The sequence below is a fragment of the Gorilla gorilla genome, chromosome 11, assembly GCF_029281585.2.
Source record: "Gorilla gorilla gorilla isolate KB3781 chromosome 11, NHGRI_mGorGor1-v2.1_pri, whole genome shotgun sequence".
NCBI lineage: Eukaryota > Metazoa > Chordata > Mammalia > Primates > Hominidae > Gorilla > Gorilla gorilla.
Window position 1 is genome coordinate 75,564,303 of NC_073235.2, and position 17,811 is coordinate 75,582,113.

At 40.9% G+C, this 17,811-nt stretch overlaps 1 protein-coding gene across 9 annotated transcripts in view; it reads left to right on the forward strand.

Annotated features, from left to right (window-relative positions):
* The first annotated feature begins 553 nt into the window (after positions 1-553).
* Positions 554-17,811, forward strand: part of MAP3K20 (mitogen-activated protein kinase kinase kinase 20) — a 192,844-nt gene continuing 175,586 nt past the window's right edge. For 2 of the 9 annotated variants that reach the window (XM_055379180.2, XM_055379184.2), the window contains exons 1-2: positions 15,541-15,962; positions 16,130-16,322. In XM_055379180.2, coding sequence (XP_055235155.1) covers positions 16,164-16,322 — 159 coding nt within the window. In that variant the 5' untranslated portion in view covers positions 15,541-15,962; positions 16,130-16,163. Of the gene's footprint in view, positions 803-828; positions 1,135-10,942; positions 11,049-15,540; positions 15,963-16,129; positions 16,323-17,811 lie in introns of those variants that run through there. The other 7 variants (XM_055379185.2, XM_055379181.2, XM_055379183.1 and 4 more) reach the window with 7 other exon arrangements.

Genomic DNA, 17,811 nt, shown 5'->3' on the forward strand with positions numbered 1-17,811 from the left:
TTTTCTGGAGATGAGGTCTCACTGTGTTACCCAGCCAGGTCTCAAGCAATCCTCTCAGCTTGGCCTCCCAAAGTGCTGGGATTACAGGCACCATGCCCAGCCCATTTCTTCTTTTTAATTCCATTTCCTACATCCTAACTCAGGTCCTTATGATCCCACAACCGGGTGGTGACAATATCTACCACTCATCCTGGTTCCATCCTAGCAACCCAACCTACAACTACTGTGGACTACTCTCTCAAAATTACCATTTAAACAGAAACACAAACACCCATTTCACCCCTTTGATTCTAATTTTTCACAGCTCCCAGTGTCCATAGATAATAAAATTCAAATTCGAAATCCTGAATAATGTTGCCCCTGCCCTTGCAACCTCCTCTCACTTTTCCTTCACAGAACCATCCTCCCCAATCAGAAATTTCTTTTCTTCCCAACGCCCACCTCCACCTTTGGCTTAGGCCTGTAAGGGACTCTCCTCTTCTGAATTCTGCTCTGTTAAAATTAGCAACTAGAGCAGCAGACCACGGCCCCTCCTCAAAATTCCAGAGGTACCTACTGATCTTTCTAGAGAGGCAGCCTTCAGACCTATGTTCCCAGAAATCTCTACGTTTGTGCCTTTCCCAACTAGAGAATTAACTCTCGCGGGGCACAAAACAGCCTCTATTTCTTTGCGTCCCCAGCGCCTGTTTGTTGAAGACTGAGTTGAAGGAGTAGCAGGTGGTGTTAACTTGTCAAAAAGATGAGTTAAGGTGCTGGGGGCCAGGCGGAACACCCCCACGGCCCTGCCCCCACAGCAAGGCAGGTGTGTCTGGGGGCCTCGGCGGGTGCCGGGGCGCGGGGCGGATGGTGCTCCCCGGGCGCAGGCCAGGGAGGCCCGAGCGCCTTCCCCACGCCCCGCTCGCCCGCGCGTGTGAGGGGAGGGCGGCCCAGCCGTTCCGCGCCGGGAGGTAGGTGGTGCTGTTGCCGTGACTGTCTTCCTCATTGGCGCCGTGCAGAGAGGCGGAATGTTCAACTCCTAACTGCGGCGGAAGCGTGGGAGCCGCGCGGGCCGCTGTCGTCCCAACCCCCGCCGCCTTCGTCGCGCGCGGGGTCTCCGCGCCCCCGGCTGCTGCTCGCGCCCCGCCCGGGAGCCAGGTAGGAGCCAGGCTGGAGCACGCGGAGGGCGGGGAGGGAGGCGGCGAGGCCCGCCGCGCTCGCGAGTCGTCCCCGCGTCTCGGGGCCGAGGCTCCGCCGGAACCCGGGAGTCTAGGCGGCCTCGGGAGGCTCCTCGGGGCTCCCCTCCCCGACCCAGGGCCCGCCCGGCGGCGGCGGCCGGAGCGAGCGAGCGAGCGTTCGCGGCGCCCGGGAAGTCCTCGCGGGACCTCGGCCGCGGCGCCGCCAGGTGCGGTTCGGGAGAGTTCGGGCCAGTCCCATGGAGAAGTTGGCGCCTGGAGGCGCGGGGCGCAGGCCGGAGCGGCTCTGGCTTTCGTGGCCCTGGGCGTGCGGCACGGGCAGGGGCTCCGCGAGCAGCAGAGCCGGCCAAGCAGCGGGTGACTGGGGCACTGTCGGGAGGCGAACCGCGAGGCCCCCAAATCAGGGTAGGGTGCAGGCCACTTCCCAGCACTCGCTGTGCGTGCGAGGAGGGACGACGAACTTCTGCTTTTCTAAGAACTCGGCCGCGAGCGGTGTTGCTTCCCATCCATTTTCCTTCATTCTGTTTTCCTCACACAATTAGGCCATGCGAATAACCAGCAGGAACAATGAACACTAAAGATTAGTTTTAAAAACATGCGTAAATGTATCCAGAGCCACCCAGAGCCGCCGCTCCCCGCCCTTCCTGCCCCGGGCTTGGGCAGCATGAAGCGCCCGCCCTCTCGGGCTTCCCCCTTTCCTCCCACCGGAGCCGGGGATGTCTCCTTTGGCGACCCTCAGGCAGCGGCTTTTTGTGGGCTCCCAGACCTGCACCAGGCCCAGAAGTGCTTACCCAGGCCGTCGCCTCGTCTGGCCTCGCTTGCCCATGACAGCTTTCAGAAAACTTTAATTCAGGACTGGCTAGATGACATCCGATTGCCTAAAAAAATTTTAAAAAAAGTTATCTCTGTTAGATCGCTGAAAATGTTATGTTTCTGATGCGCTTTGAGATCGCGCATAAGTACTGTTTATGGGGAACTTAATTACTATTTTTGTTAGTTTCTGTAATAATGAAAGCAACACAATTTAGGGGCCCATTCCAAGTATGGTACAGTAAGCAGCTCTCATTAATACTGGTGTGTGAGAATCGTCTTACAGAGTGAATTTGAGGATGTTTGACTTAAGATTGTTGAAAACTGTATTCCTTCTTTAACCCCGAAGCTGTTTTAGAAGAGCCTTCTTGCTTCCTCGACCTTCGTTGAAATGAACAGCTAGGATTTAGTGGATCCAAACCTCCAAACACGTTTAAAGACAAAAATAAACAAGTGATTCAAGGCTAGTTAATGTCCTCTTTCTAGTAGGCCTATCTCCACAGTGAAATTTCACTTGTTTTTCAATTTTCCAAAAAAAAAAAAGTGATGGCTGCATTTTAATTATGGTTATGGTCATTTGTAGAGTCTTTGTTTTAAATTCCTGCTACTATAGTGAGAGATTTAGGAGATTGTAAATGAATACGAATTTAGTTTGGGAAAACAGAATTAAGATAAAGAAAAATGGTCTTTTGGACCACTGCATTGTTTATTTTAATCTATCACAATTTAATTCCTACTATAACTTTTTGAGATTATTTGGGGAGTTTTTTAACTACAAAATATTGTTTAAATAAAAAAATTTAGTGATGATAATTCCAGAGTAAATGACCATGATGCAATTGCAAGGACTTTCTCCGTTGTCTAAAAAAGCAAATAGATGATTGATCCGTTTTTCTTAATCTTTTAGGGAATATATAAGGACACAGTAAAGAGAGAGAGAAAAAAAATATCCAAATATTAAACACGCGGACTTGGATCTAAAAATGGATGGTCAAAGATCTTGGGAACTAAGGGGCCTTCTTGCCAAATAAGGAAACTTGGCAAGTTGCACTGTGTATTTTAACTTAGCACAAGAGTGAGTGTTATTGGCAATATATTGGCTCAGAGCCTATCTGGAATGAGCAGTGAAACTGACTTTGATAGGGCTACAAAATTATAAATAGGTATGTGGGGGCGTGGAATGAATAATCGAATCATCAGAGAAAACACTGAAAACTTTTCATGAGAAGAAGTCAGATGTAAGGTGAAGCTATTAGTGTGGAGTGACAGAGCAAAATGGACAGTTTATTTTAGAAAGTGGTAGATTCAGAAGAGAGGAGAGAATCAATGGTGTTTTTGTTTTTGTTTTGTTTTTGTTTTTGTTTAAACTGGAAAAAGATGTTTGTGGGGATATAGTACTTCTTGGAATAAGATAGCCCTATGTCTGTATCCTGAGATGTTGGAAATAAAAATGAATTTAGATCACTTGTTTTCCATTTTATTCTACCCAGGACAGACCGACAGGGTGAGTATCTTGTCTATCTAAATGTAGTAGGAACAGTTAAGGCACCTTTTGGTCTTACTGCAAGGAAGATTTAGGCTAGTTTTTTGGTAGCTATTAACTTTGCCCCACTAGACACAAATAAGCAGAGTTCCAGCTGTGACCAGAAAATTGTACCTGGTAAGGGAAGAGGACTATGAATGCTAGAGCTTAGATTGATTTGACTGATACATGGGTGCTTTTATGTCAGACCCTCCTACGGATGCTGAAGCATCGTCCTAATAGCTGTTAAGTAATCCCAGCACAGTAGAAGAATCTGTGAGAACAAAGCAGCCCCACATTTGACACCCTAACCCCAGTGTCTTCAATTGTAATAGGAAATTAAAGCCTCAAATTGAACTTTAGGTGGATGGTAAGCAATCCAGTAATTACTGTAATAAGAAAAGAGTTAGTTTAAATAGGGAAAACAAAAGGCAAATTAGAAGGAGGAGGCAGAATGTTATTAACAAAAAGGCACGATATGGTAGAAAACAATGATATGACTTTGGAGTCAGGCCTGAATTTGACACAAGTTGTGTCACCTGTAAGGTAGTTGGCTTGAGCTACTTTCATACCCCTGATCCTCAGTTTTCTCACTCATGTAAGTTAGGGACAGTAGTACCTGCTTCCTAAGGATAAGTACAGTCATGTGTCCATTAATGATGGGGATACGTTCTGAGAGAACTGTGTTGTTACGTGATGTTGTAGTTGTGTAAATACCACAGCGTGCACCTACACAAACCTAGATGCTATAGCCTACTACACGCTTAGGCTGTGTGAGATAGCCCGTTGCTCCTAGGCTACAGACCTATGTAGCATGCTACTATACTGAATAGGCAGTTGTAACACAGTAATAAGTATTTCTATTGAAAAATAGAAAAGGCACAGTAAAAATACAGTATAAAATATACAGTATCAAAGATAAAAAATGGTACACCCGTATAGGGCATTTACCATGAATGGAGGTTGCAGGACTGGAAGTTGTTTGGGGCAAGTCAGTGAGTGAGTGGTGAGGGAATGTGAAGGCCTAGGACATCACTGTACACTACTGTAGACTTTATAAACACTGTACACTTAGGCTCTACTAGATTTATTTAAACATTTTTCTTCAATAATAAATTAACCTTAGCTTGCTGTAACTTTTTTGTTTTATAAACTTTAAACTTTTTTTTAACTTTTTGAGTCTTTTGAAATAACACTTAGCTTAAAACACAAACACATTGTACAGCTATACAAAAATTCTTTATATCCTTATTCTGTATGATTTTTTTCTATTTTTAAATTAAAAAAAATTTTTTTTTGCTCCTTAAACTTTGTTAAAAACTAAGACAGAAACACACACATCAGCCTAGCCCCACATGGGGTTACGATCGTCAATATCACTGTTTTCTACCTCCACATCTTGGCTCACTGGAAGGTCTTCAGGGGCAGTAATGTATATGGAGCTGCCATCTCCCCATCTCCTATGATAACAATGCCTTCTTCTGGACACCTCCTGAAGGACCTGCCTCAGTTAACTTTCTTTTTTTTTTTTTTTTTAAGTGGAAAGAGTATGCTCTAAAATGAGGATAAAAAGTATAGTAAATACATAAATGAGTAACACAGTCATTTATTATCCTTATCAAGCATTGTGCACTGTACATAATTGTATGTGCTGTACTTTTATACAGCTGGCAGCGTAATAAGTTTGTTTACACCAGCATCACCACAAACACATGAGTAATGCATTGTGCTATGATGTTAGGAAACTGTGCCATCACTCAGCAATAGGAATTTTTCAGCTTTATTACAATCTTATGGGATCGCTGTTATATATGCAGTCCATTGTTGACTAAAACATAGTTATGTGGTGCATGACTTTATGAGAAAGCACATAGAAATGCTTGTAACAGTGCCTGAAATTTCAGCCACTGTATCAATGTGGTAAAGAGGGATGTTTTACTACATCTCTCAAGTTATACACAGAGCTGCTTGCCCACTGTCCTAGTCTGTTTTCTGCTGCTAGAGCAGTCTATCACAGCCTGGGTAATGTACAAGGAACAAGGGTAATTTATTTGGCTCATGGTTCTGGAGCTTGGGAAGTCCAGGTGCATGGCTCTGGCATCTGGCGAGAATCACCCATTGTGGAAGGGTGGAAGGCGAAAGCAAGCCATGAAAGACAAAGAGAAAAAGTGAACTCCTGAGATAATTAACCTACTCCCAGGATAACAGTGAGAATCCATTTATGACCTAATCACCTCTTAAAGGTTCTGCTTCCCAGTACTGTTACATTAGCAATTAAGTAATTAAGTTTCAACATGAATTTTGGTGGGAGCATTCCTACCATAGCACTCACCTCTTCCAGCTAAGGCTTGTCTTTGGTACCCTGTCCTGCTCCCAAGTTATACTTATGTAGTGGGTATGTAGGTTTTCATAACTACTCTCCTGCTTTGAGTATAAGCGTTTCTAAAGTGTGCTTTAGAACCACTTGGAACCATTTTTATAGCTAATTTTGAGCAAGGCCCCAATACCCTTCTTTCTGGACTTATCTCCAGGCTTCCATTTAAGAAAACCAAAAAGAAAAGGAAAGAATTGCTGTCTGCACGTCATGTAATAAATCTTTACTTATTAAACTCTTCTACCAAACTACTCTATTGTGGGGATAAATGAATGTTTTCCTTCAAGAATTTGTCCATATAGCCACAGATACCCCAATGCAAGCAAGTACTTGCTTTAAAATTTTATATTTAATCTTAAAAGTTTATGTGGATTTTGCATTCTCTTCTGTCCTACACTGTTTTACTTAAATTGAACAAATCGATACAGACACATATTTAAAAAAAGACAAATTTTTTTTTTTTTAGAAACAGAGTCTTGCTATGTTGTCCAGGCTGGCCTTGAACTCCTGTGCTCTAGCAATCCTCCCACCTGAACTTTCCCTGTAGCTGGGGCTGAGGGTATGTGCCACCTTGCCTGGCTTATTCCCCATAGGGTTAAAGTGAAATTGATGCTGTAGGACAGCTGTTTATTCATATCACCTTCTGCACAGTACTGTGTAATACCACGTATGGGAATAAGCACACGAGGAACATGGGATTGGTCCTAATAAAGAGTCCTGCACCATTAAGCTCTGCAGCCCAATACTGCATGGGGTAGTGCAATTCCATTTTGCTGATAAAAGAATAGGGGTAGATCATCATCCAAAGAGTTTTGATGTTAGGTGGTTATACTATGGCTTTCAAGACAAAGAGATCTCTTTGCTTTGGGAATTGGGGGGAAGGAAGAGGAAAGTTTTAGGATAGAAACCTGGAATGTGGCTCTTAGCTTCTCACCCAGTTTGGGAGGAGAAATTGAAGAAGATGGCCAAATCATTTCCTTTATTTCCGTCACTGATGTGGTTCACTGTGCTTCTCCATGATGTTTGGTGTCGGGTTCATGACTGCTTCCCTCAGAAAAGGAGGGAGACCGTCTATACTTTATAGTAGATTAGTCATCAACTCACAGGGTTGGAGTGGGTCTTAAAGTGGTTTCATTCTGCCCTCTTAGCTGATGCAAGAGTCTCCCACTCCCACTCTACACCGCACATCCCATTGAATGCTCTTGGTGATGGGTCACTCACTACTAAAGAGGGTGGCAGATTTTCTTGTTGGCCAACTCTAAACCAGGAATCCTTTTTTTTTTTTTTTTTTTTTTGGAGACAGGGTCTCACTTTGTGCAGTGGCATAATCATAGCTTATGGCAACCTTGAACTCCTGGGCCCAAGCTATCCTCCCGCCTCAGTCTCTTGAGTAGCAGGGACTACAGGCATGAACCACCACACCTGGCTAATTTTTATTTATTTATTTTTTGTAGAGATGGGATCTCACTATGCTGCCCAAGTTGGTCTTAAATGCCTGACCTCAAGCGATACTCCCACATTGGCCTCCCAAAGAACCAGGAATTCTTTCTGTAACTTTCATCCACAGATAGCCTTGCGTCTTGATCATCAAAACATAATATAAGGTCTTAGTCTTCCCTAGTTTTACCATTCCCATTCCTTTCACCCTTCATCTTATATTGAGGTTACCATGTTTTAACTCTTGCATTCACCCTTCTCGGGGAGTATTCATTCCAGGCACTCAGTCCAAAGTTGTACCTGTCTGTCAGCAGCCAGGATGGTCTGATACTTTCTATTTGACAGAAAACGATTTGGGGTACAAACAAGGGCTGAGTAGCAGCAAGACCTAGGGTGGGGGCAGGATAAGTGGGAGGTAGCGAACTGAAGTGAGCCTTGTTTACTCATAGGCTACGGCTTTCTCCTCATCCCCAGTCCTGACACCTGTGAATTCCTCTTCTGGCCAAGCCCTAGAAATCTCCCCTCTCCGTGCACCCTCAGTTTATTCAACTCTGGCCCCATTCTCTTCCTCATGCTGCAAGAAGCTCCCAGTTACTCAACACAACAAGTCCACGCAGCGGCCCATGCCGTGGCCGTAGGTTGTATCCACTTCATGTTTCCTTGTTGGGCTTCTGTTTGAGCACAGACATGTTTCCACGCAGCATTTCTGTGGCATTAAGTGCTCCCACCAACTACATTCCTGTGCCTCCCATCTTTTACTTCTGGTAACAATACTTTTGGTAAGGAAATGTGTTGTGGAAGTTGACTTTTATTAAATTAATTATTTCAATAAGAATGCCTCGCTACTAAATTACTTTAATATTTCAATAAGAATGTTTAGCTTATTTTTATTCTTACCATTGCTCTAACTAGAGAGTTACATTACTTATATGGTAAAGATAGAGGAAGGGGGAAAACATGAAACAATGGCTATTCTGTTTTTTAGATTCTTATTTAAAGTTGGGTTCTCTCAGATATCTACACCTGAAGTCCTATTTACTGAACCCAACCTACTCTGTATAAGATACACTATTTTTCTAGGAGCAGCCTTGGAGGAAGAAAGGAAATATCTGGTAGACACAGTACGAGTTGGTTCTGTTCATATACCTAGTCTTGCAACTTTTTTTTTTTAATTTTATTTATTTATTTTTTGAGACAGAGTCTCACTGTCACCCAGGCTGGAGTGCAGTGGCGTAATCATAGCTCACTGCAGCCTTGACCTCCTGGGCTCAAGCGATCCTCCTGCCTCAGCCTTGCAGAGTGCTGGGATTACAGGTGTGAGCCACTGTACCCAGCCAGCTTTTATCTTTTTTAGTGATTAAAAAAAAATAGTAGAACAGCAGTCCTGTTGAGGAATAGAATCTTTGAATCTTTGACCTTGGTGTTACGGACAAATACACTGAACCAGAGCTTTCCTCATTTTTTTGAAGATAAGACTCAGGGGAAAAAAAATTGCAGAACAGTGATTCCAAGTGGTGTTCTTTTTTTACACATGATGATAAAGCACATATTATTAATTTATTCACTGATCTATGTTAAAGAGGCTGAAATAATACTAGCATAAATATCAAGGCAGCAAGTTTGGCAAAATAATTTGCTGAATATTAAAAGCTCTTTTCAAAGAGTATCTTTTTTGTCACATCCAAGTCATGATAAAACAAGTAAGTTTTTCTTCCTATATTGTATAAAAAGTAAACTGGCAACCTTACTTTTTGAAGAAGGGGAAAAGGAAAGTATGAATTAGGGACAGGAAAAGAGGAAGGATCTAAATTCAGAAATATAGGCCCATATAAAACCACAAGATAGAAACATCCAGAGAAAGTTCAAAGACCTTTTTTCTAGTAAAGTTAATTCTTTCATAAAGTAGATTTTTATTTTTACTTTTAGAAATGAGATCTCCCTATGTTGCCCCAGCTGAGCTCAAGTGATCCTCCAGCCTCCGCTTCCCAAAATGCTGGGATTGCAGGTGTGAGCCACTGTGCCCGGCCAAAGTAGATTTAATTTTTTTTTAAAAATCATCACTTGCAGGTATTGGATAAGCAGGTTAAGTTTTCTTGGGTTAGACATCCAATTGACTGTGCAGCAGATGATGTCTGAAAGAAGACCGTGGTCACTGGGGAAGGAGGGGATGCTCCAGCACCCTACCAAAGTGAGTGCCATCTTTGAATAAATAGATCTTAGCAATGCTAATGTCCAAAAAGTGCAAAAAAAAAGAATTGTGTTTTAGCAATTTAAATACATTATGAAAAAAGCTTAAAAGAAATTATAATTACTTACTAATAAGATCTTTCAGAAATGACCAAAACCAAAAACGGCAGTTAAACAGAGGAATGAGAAAGAATTAGAAAATAGGCAAAGAGAGGGAAAGGATTCAGGGATCAATAGCACCTTTATTTGTTAATAATTGCTCTACAAAACTAAGAGATATAATATAAAACAATTCTGAAAATGGGGAGAGGAAAGCTATTGAGGAGAGCATACCTGACCATAAAAACTGAAGGAATAGATGGCTAAATGTGATATCAAGGGTTATTAAAATAATGAGAAAACCATAATTTCCATTAATTGCATGTATACCATATACTAGGCACTGTGCTCACGTATGCACTTTCACAGCACTGGTATTATTGCCAGTGAGAACAGTGAGGTCAGAGAGACACAGTGCCTTGCCCAAGTAGCTAATAACAGATCTGCTCATAGATCTCTCTAGTAGAGGTCTTTACCCTGAATCATGCTACTTCCCTGTTGAAATATCTCTTATTTGGAAGTGAGATGTATCAATGAAGTCAAATATTATGCAAACTTGATAACTTTGGGGCTATCAGTTTTGTGACATTGAATGGAAAAGATTTGAAATTTTTTATTTATGCATCTGGAAATGCCACAGTCTGAGAAAAAGTGATTTGTTAAAGTTACCGAGAGGTGGAGGGAGAGTTCAAACTCCTATCAATCTAATTCTAAAACCTTGCTTTTTAACATTAGAACTGTAGTGGGGTCATTTTTGTTTTTAATTTGGGGCAAAAGTAACAGTGAAAAGGTAAATGACTTATTTGAGGTCAACATGGATCTGAAAAACCAAGAAGCAAAATAGAAGGTCTGTGAATAGAGAAACTTAAGTCTATTTTTTTGGACTAGAAGATTGAAAACTTTAAAAAGTAAAATAATTCTTTAAGATTTCCTACCTTCTTATGTTTCCACTTTTCATAATTAGGTGATGCTGCTATATATGCTTTCAGCAATTTGGTTAATAGTTAAATGTTTTTGAATTTTAATTTAAGGAAAATTTTAAATTAAAAATTTTTTGACATTCTACTCAAGTAGTGAAATGATTGGATTCAACCACCAAATTATTGATTTTCAACATTTACAGAGTTGTGATGCCTTATTTTACTTTGATTTTTGTGACATTTCTGCTCTAACTTACCCTTCAGTATTATATGGTAGATACTTAACATTTAAAACAGCTTTGAGAGTTTATAAAACAACAGTTAGAATCCTACAAAACTAAAACTGAGCATTGTTGCATGGAGCAAAATTGCCTTTTTTGTGTAAAAGCAATTCTTTTTTTTTTTTTTTTTTTTTTTTCAGATAGAGCCTTGCTCTGTTGTCCAGGCTGGAGTGCAGTGGCGCGATCTTGGCTCACAGTAACCTCTGCCTCTACAGTTCGAGCAATTCTCCTGCCTCAACCTCCCAGGTAGCTGGGATTACAGATGCATGCCACCATGCCTGGCTAATTTTTGCATTTTTAGTAGAGATGGGGTTTTGCCATATTGACCAGGCTGGTCTCGAACTCCTGACCTCAAGTGATCCACCCATCTCAGCTTCCCAAAGTGCTGGGACTACAGGCGTGAGCCACCGTGCCTGGCCAAAACAATTCTTTTAATACAGTGAGATGAAAACGTTGGATTTGATTTGATATACCATGTAAATAAATTTATATAGATGACTTTTTATTAAATTCTGGTATATTCATTCAGTGGAGAATACATTTGAAAAATTATAACATAATTTTATCAAGTAGCAGTCTTCCCCAACACGCTTTAAATATAAATAACTAGCACTCAGATTTTTCATTCTTCTCGTCATAAATTGATCCCCTTAGAAAAATGATTCTTAAAGGAGAGAAAACTCAAGGGGAAAAAATGTATATATGGTTTAACTTTCATGTATATGGGAGTGGAAATCTCAACCAAGTTTTTCAGCTGCATCCATGATGCTTTGCCAAGCTCCTGGAGTTAAACCTGTACTCATATACCCTAGATTACTAGTTTATTCGGTATTCAGATGGAACTTAATTTTTTATGGTTTCAATAAAACATTCAAGTAATTGGATAGTTCCATTCACAACTAGCCAGTTCCCAAAATGGCATGGTGTATCACAAAATAGCAGTGATTCTGTGAAGAACCTGGCTAGTTGCCTCCTGTCAAGTGGTGAAATCCTGGAGAAGTGTGCTTCTCAAAGGTCAGCCTTTTTCTGGCACCCTTAGGTCAGTGTCAGTTGTGACTGATCCTACCTCAGTTCATCCACATTCCCTGGGCTTGTTCTGCAGCATAAGGCTTACATGAATTCATACTGATCTCATCCTGCTTCAGACCTCTACCTTTGTTTTGGAAAGGATTTCTCTATTCCTCCTTCTTCCCTGACCCTGGGATTCAGAGGGACCCAGTACTGAAGGTCCCAAATACACTCTCCGAAGAAGCCTAGGCAGCAGTTTCCAAATCAGGATTTGCTTCAGAACCCTCCGGGGCACTTGTAAAAATTACACACCTTAAGTTTTACATGACTTGGTTGAAACCTTTCCAGCTACAAAAGGTATAATGGAAGAATAACCAGAAACTATTTACTCACTTATTCAACAAATGCTTTTTTAATGGAAAAGCTGCCTAACTGTGTACTTGGCTGTGTAGTAGGTGCTGAGGATCCAGATGTAAACAGAACTGAGTTTTGACTTCAGGGAATTTATAGTCTGGTGGGAATTAAGTGGGAAAGATAAATGGGTAAAGAAAGGTGCTGTGGCACATGAGAGGGAGAATTCAGCTGTGCTCAGGAGACTCAAAGAGGTGGTCAGGGATAGGAGTTTGCTGTGCAGAGAAAAGTATTTGAAGCAGAGACACTAGCCTGTGTAGAAATGTGGAGATGTGAGAGGTCAGTGTATATTGGGAAGTGCAGGCAGTTCCTCATGTGTGTATGGGAAATGAGATGACATGAAGTCAAAGTGGCTATACGTGGTAAATGAATAACACAAGAAACTTTCTTGGAATTAGAATACATGAGTTACAGATAGAAAGAGTTCACTGAGTGTCCTACCAATGAATGAAAAAGACTCATTCCTAAACATATCCTATTAAAATTCAGGATTCCTGGGATCAACAGAGGATCCTAAAAGCTTTCAGAGAGGAAAAAATAATATAAAAATGGTTAATAATCAGTAACATCAGACTGCTCAGTAGCCACATTAGAAACTAGGAGAAAATTAAGTAATACTTTCAAAATTATATGGAAAATCATTTCCTACCTAGAATTGTATGCCCAACCAGGCTACCAATCAAGACATTTTAAGATATACAGATTCTCAAAAAATTCTATTCTGTGTGTTCTATTCAGGTAACTAATGGGAGATATGTGTTGTCAAAACAAGGGAATAAACCAAGAAAGGGAAGATGCAAAATCCAAAGACAAGGTTCTCACAGAGGAAAAAGGTGAAGGAAATTCTTAGGATGGTAGCCAACAGGAGTCCCAGTCCAAGTCAGGCCTAGAGAGCAACCATTCCAGCCAGACTGAATCAGGATGAAGGGCCTAGAAGGAGTGTCTCTAAAAACAATAGAACCAAAGAGTGAAAAAAAAAAGAGAAATTACTTGTTTTAATTTTATCGAGAGGAGTTTTGCAGCTCGTGAGAGAGATTAATGGGGGGAATGTGTTAGGAGTGTAAAAAGCTAAGCAAACAACAACAAAAAACAGGGCAACTAATAACTCTAAGAGAATCCAAACGTTATCCAAGAAAGGAAATGTAATTATTGAATCCTACATGGCACTGCTGGGAATAATGTTTACTTTGTTGGATTACTGTAAACACTGACTATTGACTTAACCAAATGTTACAGTACGGTTGGAAGCTGGGAGGTTTGGGCAAGTATGCCATGCTTGTATGCATGGAGGTAGAGGGCGATATATGAGAACTAAATTCTTGTCTTCCACAGAAGTTAATAGATAATATCTAAAATGGAAAATCAAGAAATAGTAATATAAGCACATTCTTTAGAAATACAGAGTTCAGTGCCAGAAGAAAATGCTAAAGGAGTTGAAATTAGTTGCGTCTAGAGAGTGGGAATTGGGTATGGGGAATGGGGAGACAGGAGACTTCATTTTTTATGATAAGCTTTGTAGTTCAATTTCATTTTAATGCTTTTATAAAAATAATTAACAAAAATGTAAACCTAGTGTCTGTAATGCTGAGGGAACCTTGCAAATGGTGTTTGACATTTGGCTGAACAAACTTTTTAGCTTGCATACTCTATATACCTACCCTTGGCAACATTCCTGAATTTTATCCAAATTTTGTTCTTTTCCATGTTTAACTAAATAGGAATTACAAAAAAGTTGGTAACATAAACTGTTGATTCACATATGTTTATAGACTATATTTGGATACTATGATCTTTCCCTCACTCATACTTTTATGTGGAGTGTATCTTCTAAACTTTAGAGGATGAACAAATAACCCTTCCTCTTTCTCGCCTTCTCCCCAAAGTAGAGCAGCGTTTGACTTCATGTGAGAAATCAGCATTCTTCAGTGACCTGATTTTCCTGAAATGGGATGGCTAGCCAGCTGCATGCTAAGATCTTTGAGCTGCCTGTGCACTTCACTCAGCAGAGCCCCAGGCTTTTTATGGAGAAATGTTGCCAGTTTATATGGATACAAACCAACCCCTTCTACCTTTTTATTAAAAAAAAAAAAAAAACTCACAGAAGAATGGAAAGAGTAGTAAAATGTCCAGATACCTGTCACCTAGATGTGCCAGTTCTTAACGTTTTGGCACACTTGCTTTCTCTCTCCCTCTCTCTATTCCTATGTACTTTTTTGGGTGTGTGTGTCGGGGGACAGGGATGAGGACTGAACCATTTTAAAGTAAATTATAGACATCATACTTTAAAATGGCTACATGCATTTCCCAAGCAATACATCCAAGGACATCCATCTATAAAACAAAAATACCATTATTTGCCATGGATAAAATAATATCATCTAATTTATAGTTAATACTTAGATTTCTCTAATATCCCAATAATATTTTGTATAGATTTTTTTATCCAGAATCCAATGATCATAAATTATATGTAGTCATCGTGTTTCTCTTTTTTTTTTTTTTTTTTGAGATGGAGTCTCGCTCTGTTGCCCAGGCTGGAGTGCAGTGGCACTATCTCAGCTCACTGCAACCTCCACCTCCTGGGTTCAGGGAATTCTCATGTCTCAGCCTCCCAAGTAGCTGGAATTACAGGTGTCTGCCACCACACCTGGCTAATTTTTGTATGCTTAGGGTTTTGCCAGGTTGGCCAGGCTGGTCTCGAACTCCTGACCTCAAGAGATCCACCTGCCTCGGCCTCCCAAAGTACTGGGATTACAGGCGTGAGCCACCACACCCAGCCTAGTCATTGTGTTTAAGTTTTCCTTATGCTAGAAGTTTTTCTGCAAAAAACAAACAAACAAAAAAACTTTCATGACATTCATAATTACAAGGAGCCTAGGCCAGATGTTTTGTAGAATGTCCTAGAAATATAGATTTATCCCTCTTAAGGTTTTGGTTTATACTTTTTGCAAGAATAGTATAAACCACATAAAATAGTACACATGGGATAAAATAGTACACAAACTTTTTTATCCACCATTTTTAAGCATTTTATGTAGGTTCAAAATTTTAACCCAATTTTAGTCCAGTTTTTGTGTTTGTAAGTCTCACTAATCTATGGTTTGGCATAGGGTGTTAACAATGGCCACTTACCTGGAGAATAGTAAAACTCCTTAGACTGTAGGAAAGATCACTAGAATAATCTCTGGGAGGGGTAATACGTTTCTTTGGAAACAAGCATAATATTTTTTAATGTCCTTGGCAGTATTCTTTCGATGACTTAATATATTGTAATCAAGGGCAAATTTTTTCTACTCTTTAAGTTTTGTTACAGTATACAGTCCAGAGAGCCACTTCTGGCAAACAGTCCAGCTTTTCTGTCATCCCTAACCTGAAAGTTTGTTTTTGGAGTCTAAACGTTTATTGTGTGTTCAGTTTGCAGCCGTTTGGCTGTCTGTGTACCAGGATGCTCGGTGGCTTAGGTTGTGTATATTTTGTGTGAAGTGAGTGCAGCATGGAGAGGTGGCATGCCTCAGATGCCAGGGGAGCTATGCAAGCTTGCTGTGGAAAGCATGCTTCCCGTCTGTCAGGGCTTCCTGAGAGGAGACCTGGTGACACAGTAGCCTTTCGGCAGAGCTCCTTGGGATGAGTAGGAAGTACTGCTGCAGGTTTTGTCTGGGGGATATCTGAGCCATTTCTCTGTGGGCAGCTGTGTTTCAAAGTCTGGGCAGGTTGTTGTTGAATTTTGCGTGGGCTGCCAGGGTGAGTGTTTTCGATTTGTTTATAATCTTGCTTTTCTTCTTCCTAAGTCACCGTGACTTTCTGGAAGTTTCACAGGACTCGTTCATGATATATTATCTAAAGTAGGATTCAGAGGATTTAGCCTAATATATTTGTAATTCAGCTTTTCTTTTTCTTTCTTTCTGCAGATTTTGTGGAAGTATAATACTTTGTCATTATGAGATGTCGTCTCTCGGTGCCTCCTTTGTGCAAATTAAATTTGATGACTTGCAGTTTTTTGAAAACTGCGGTGGAGGAAGTTTTGGGAGTGTTTATCGAGCCAAATGGATATCACAGGACAAGGAGGTGGCTGTAAAGAAGCTCCTCAAAATAGAGAAAGAGGTAAGGTCTTTTCCAGCTGACAGAAACAGTCACGATACCATTTATGTAAGCTTTTTCAACCTCGAGTTAGAGGGTCACAGGGCTGCAAGGGACCTAGCAAGGCCTTTGGGACTGATCCACGAGGCCGTTTCCCAATTTCCATTCTGGGAGCCCCATAAATAGAAATTATTGCAGCGTGTGCTTTAGGGTTGAGTTCTACTAGGGGTCAGCTGAAGTAAGAGGATTTCTTTCCAGGGCATGAAAGACCGAATGTTCTCTGAGCTCTCCTGGAGGCAGAGGTGAGATTTTAGACCTTCCCAGGGTTCAAGCTTTTCTCTTCCCTGGGCAGCCAAGAGGGGTCGGTAAAGAGTAATGTGTGAAGTTTTTATACCCTTTCCATTTTCTCTGCTTGAACTTCTGGTCATCAGCAGTTGTCTTTTAAAAGATAAGACACTGTTTTTTTTTAACTGAAATATGCAGTACCTGTTTCTTGGATTTCACCTCTACTTAAGGCTAACAGTGATGGTCTTTGTATTGTATAGAATTAATAGGTGCCAGACAGAGAGCTGTCCTCCTAGTAAAATCAGAAAAGGGTCTTGGCTTTCAGAGCCTGGGATTTGTGCTGGTCCTAGTTGAGCTCAGAGCTCTTAGAACTGTCATCCTTCTCAGGAATGAGATATAACATGGTTGTCACTTTCAGTTTGGTACCATGAGAATAAAAGTAATTACAGAGCTGACCTGCAGGGACTCAGCAGCATTGATAACTTCAGTAGCGACCCTCTGGAGCTGGTTTTGGTCATTTCTATTTGCGCCCTGTTTTGGCAAATTATTGTTCAATATCTTTTTAAAGTGAACTTTCCCATAAATATCCTTTAATCTCCCTGAATGATTTCATTTTTTTCATTAACTGCTGCCAGTGAACCATAGCAATTGATTAGAGAAGGAAACCCAAATGGTAGCACTTTGTGAGTTTCCTCCCAGCGGTGCTGTGTAATTGTGTGATCACCAGCTGTGTTTCCAATTGTTGAAGCCAGGTTAGAAGGACTGAGAGATCTCTGCCTTGGGGTATCTATAGGTTTTTGGAAGACATTAAGAAAGGAGAGCTTTTAAAGCCCATCCGTACACAAAACAGAAAGGTACTGGGTATGAGAAAGTCACTTTCCCTTTCCCCCATTTCTCGATCAATAAAAATTTTTAATAGTAGCCAAGTAATAAATCCATGTCTTACCTTGGACTGAACCTAGCCCTTTTAGCTGATCAGTTCTTTAAGTCCTTTATAGGAAGCATTATTGTCCCCATTTTATAGATTGGGAAATAGAGCTTTGCGAAATGTATTAAGCTGCCCCAGGAGGGGCAAATGAAATCCAGGAGGCTAGAACACCTGTTCTTTAGTTTTTGACTCTGAAACCTCTAATTGACCAGGTATGAAGAGAAAACTAAACCTGCTCCATCCATTTATAGTCAGTTATTTATATATATGCTAATATTTTAGCTTTAGATTGTGCAACTT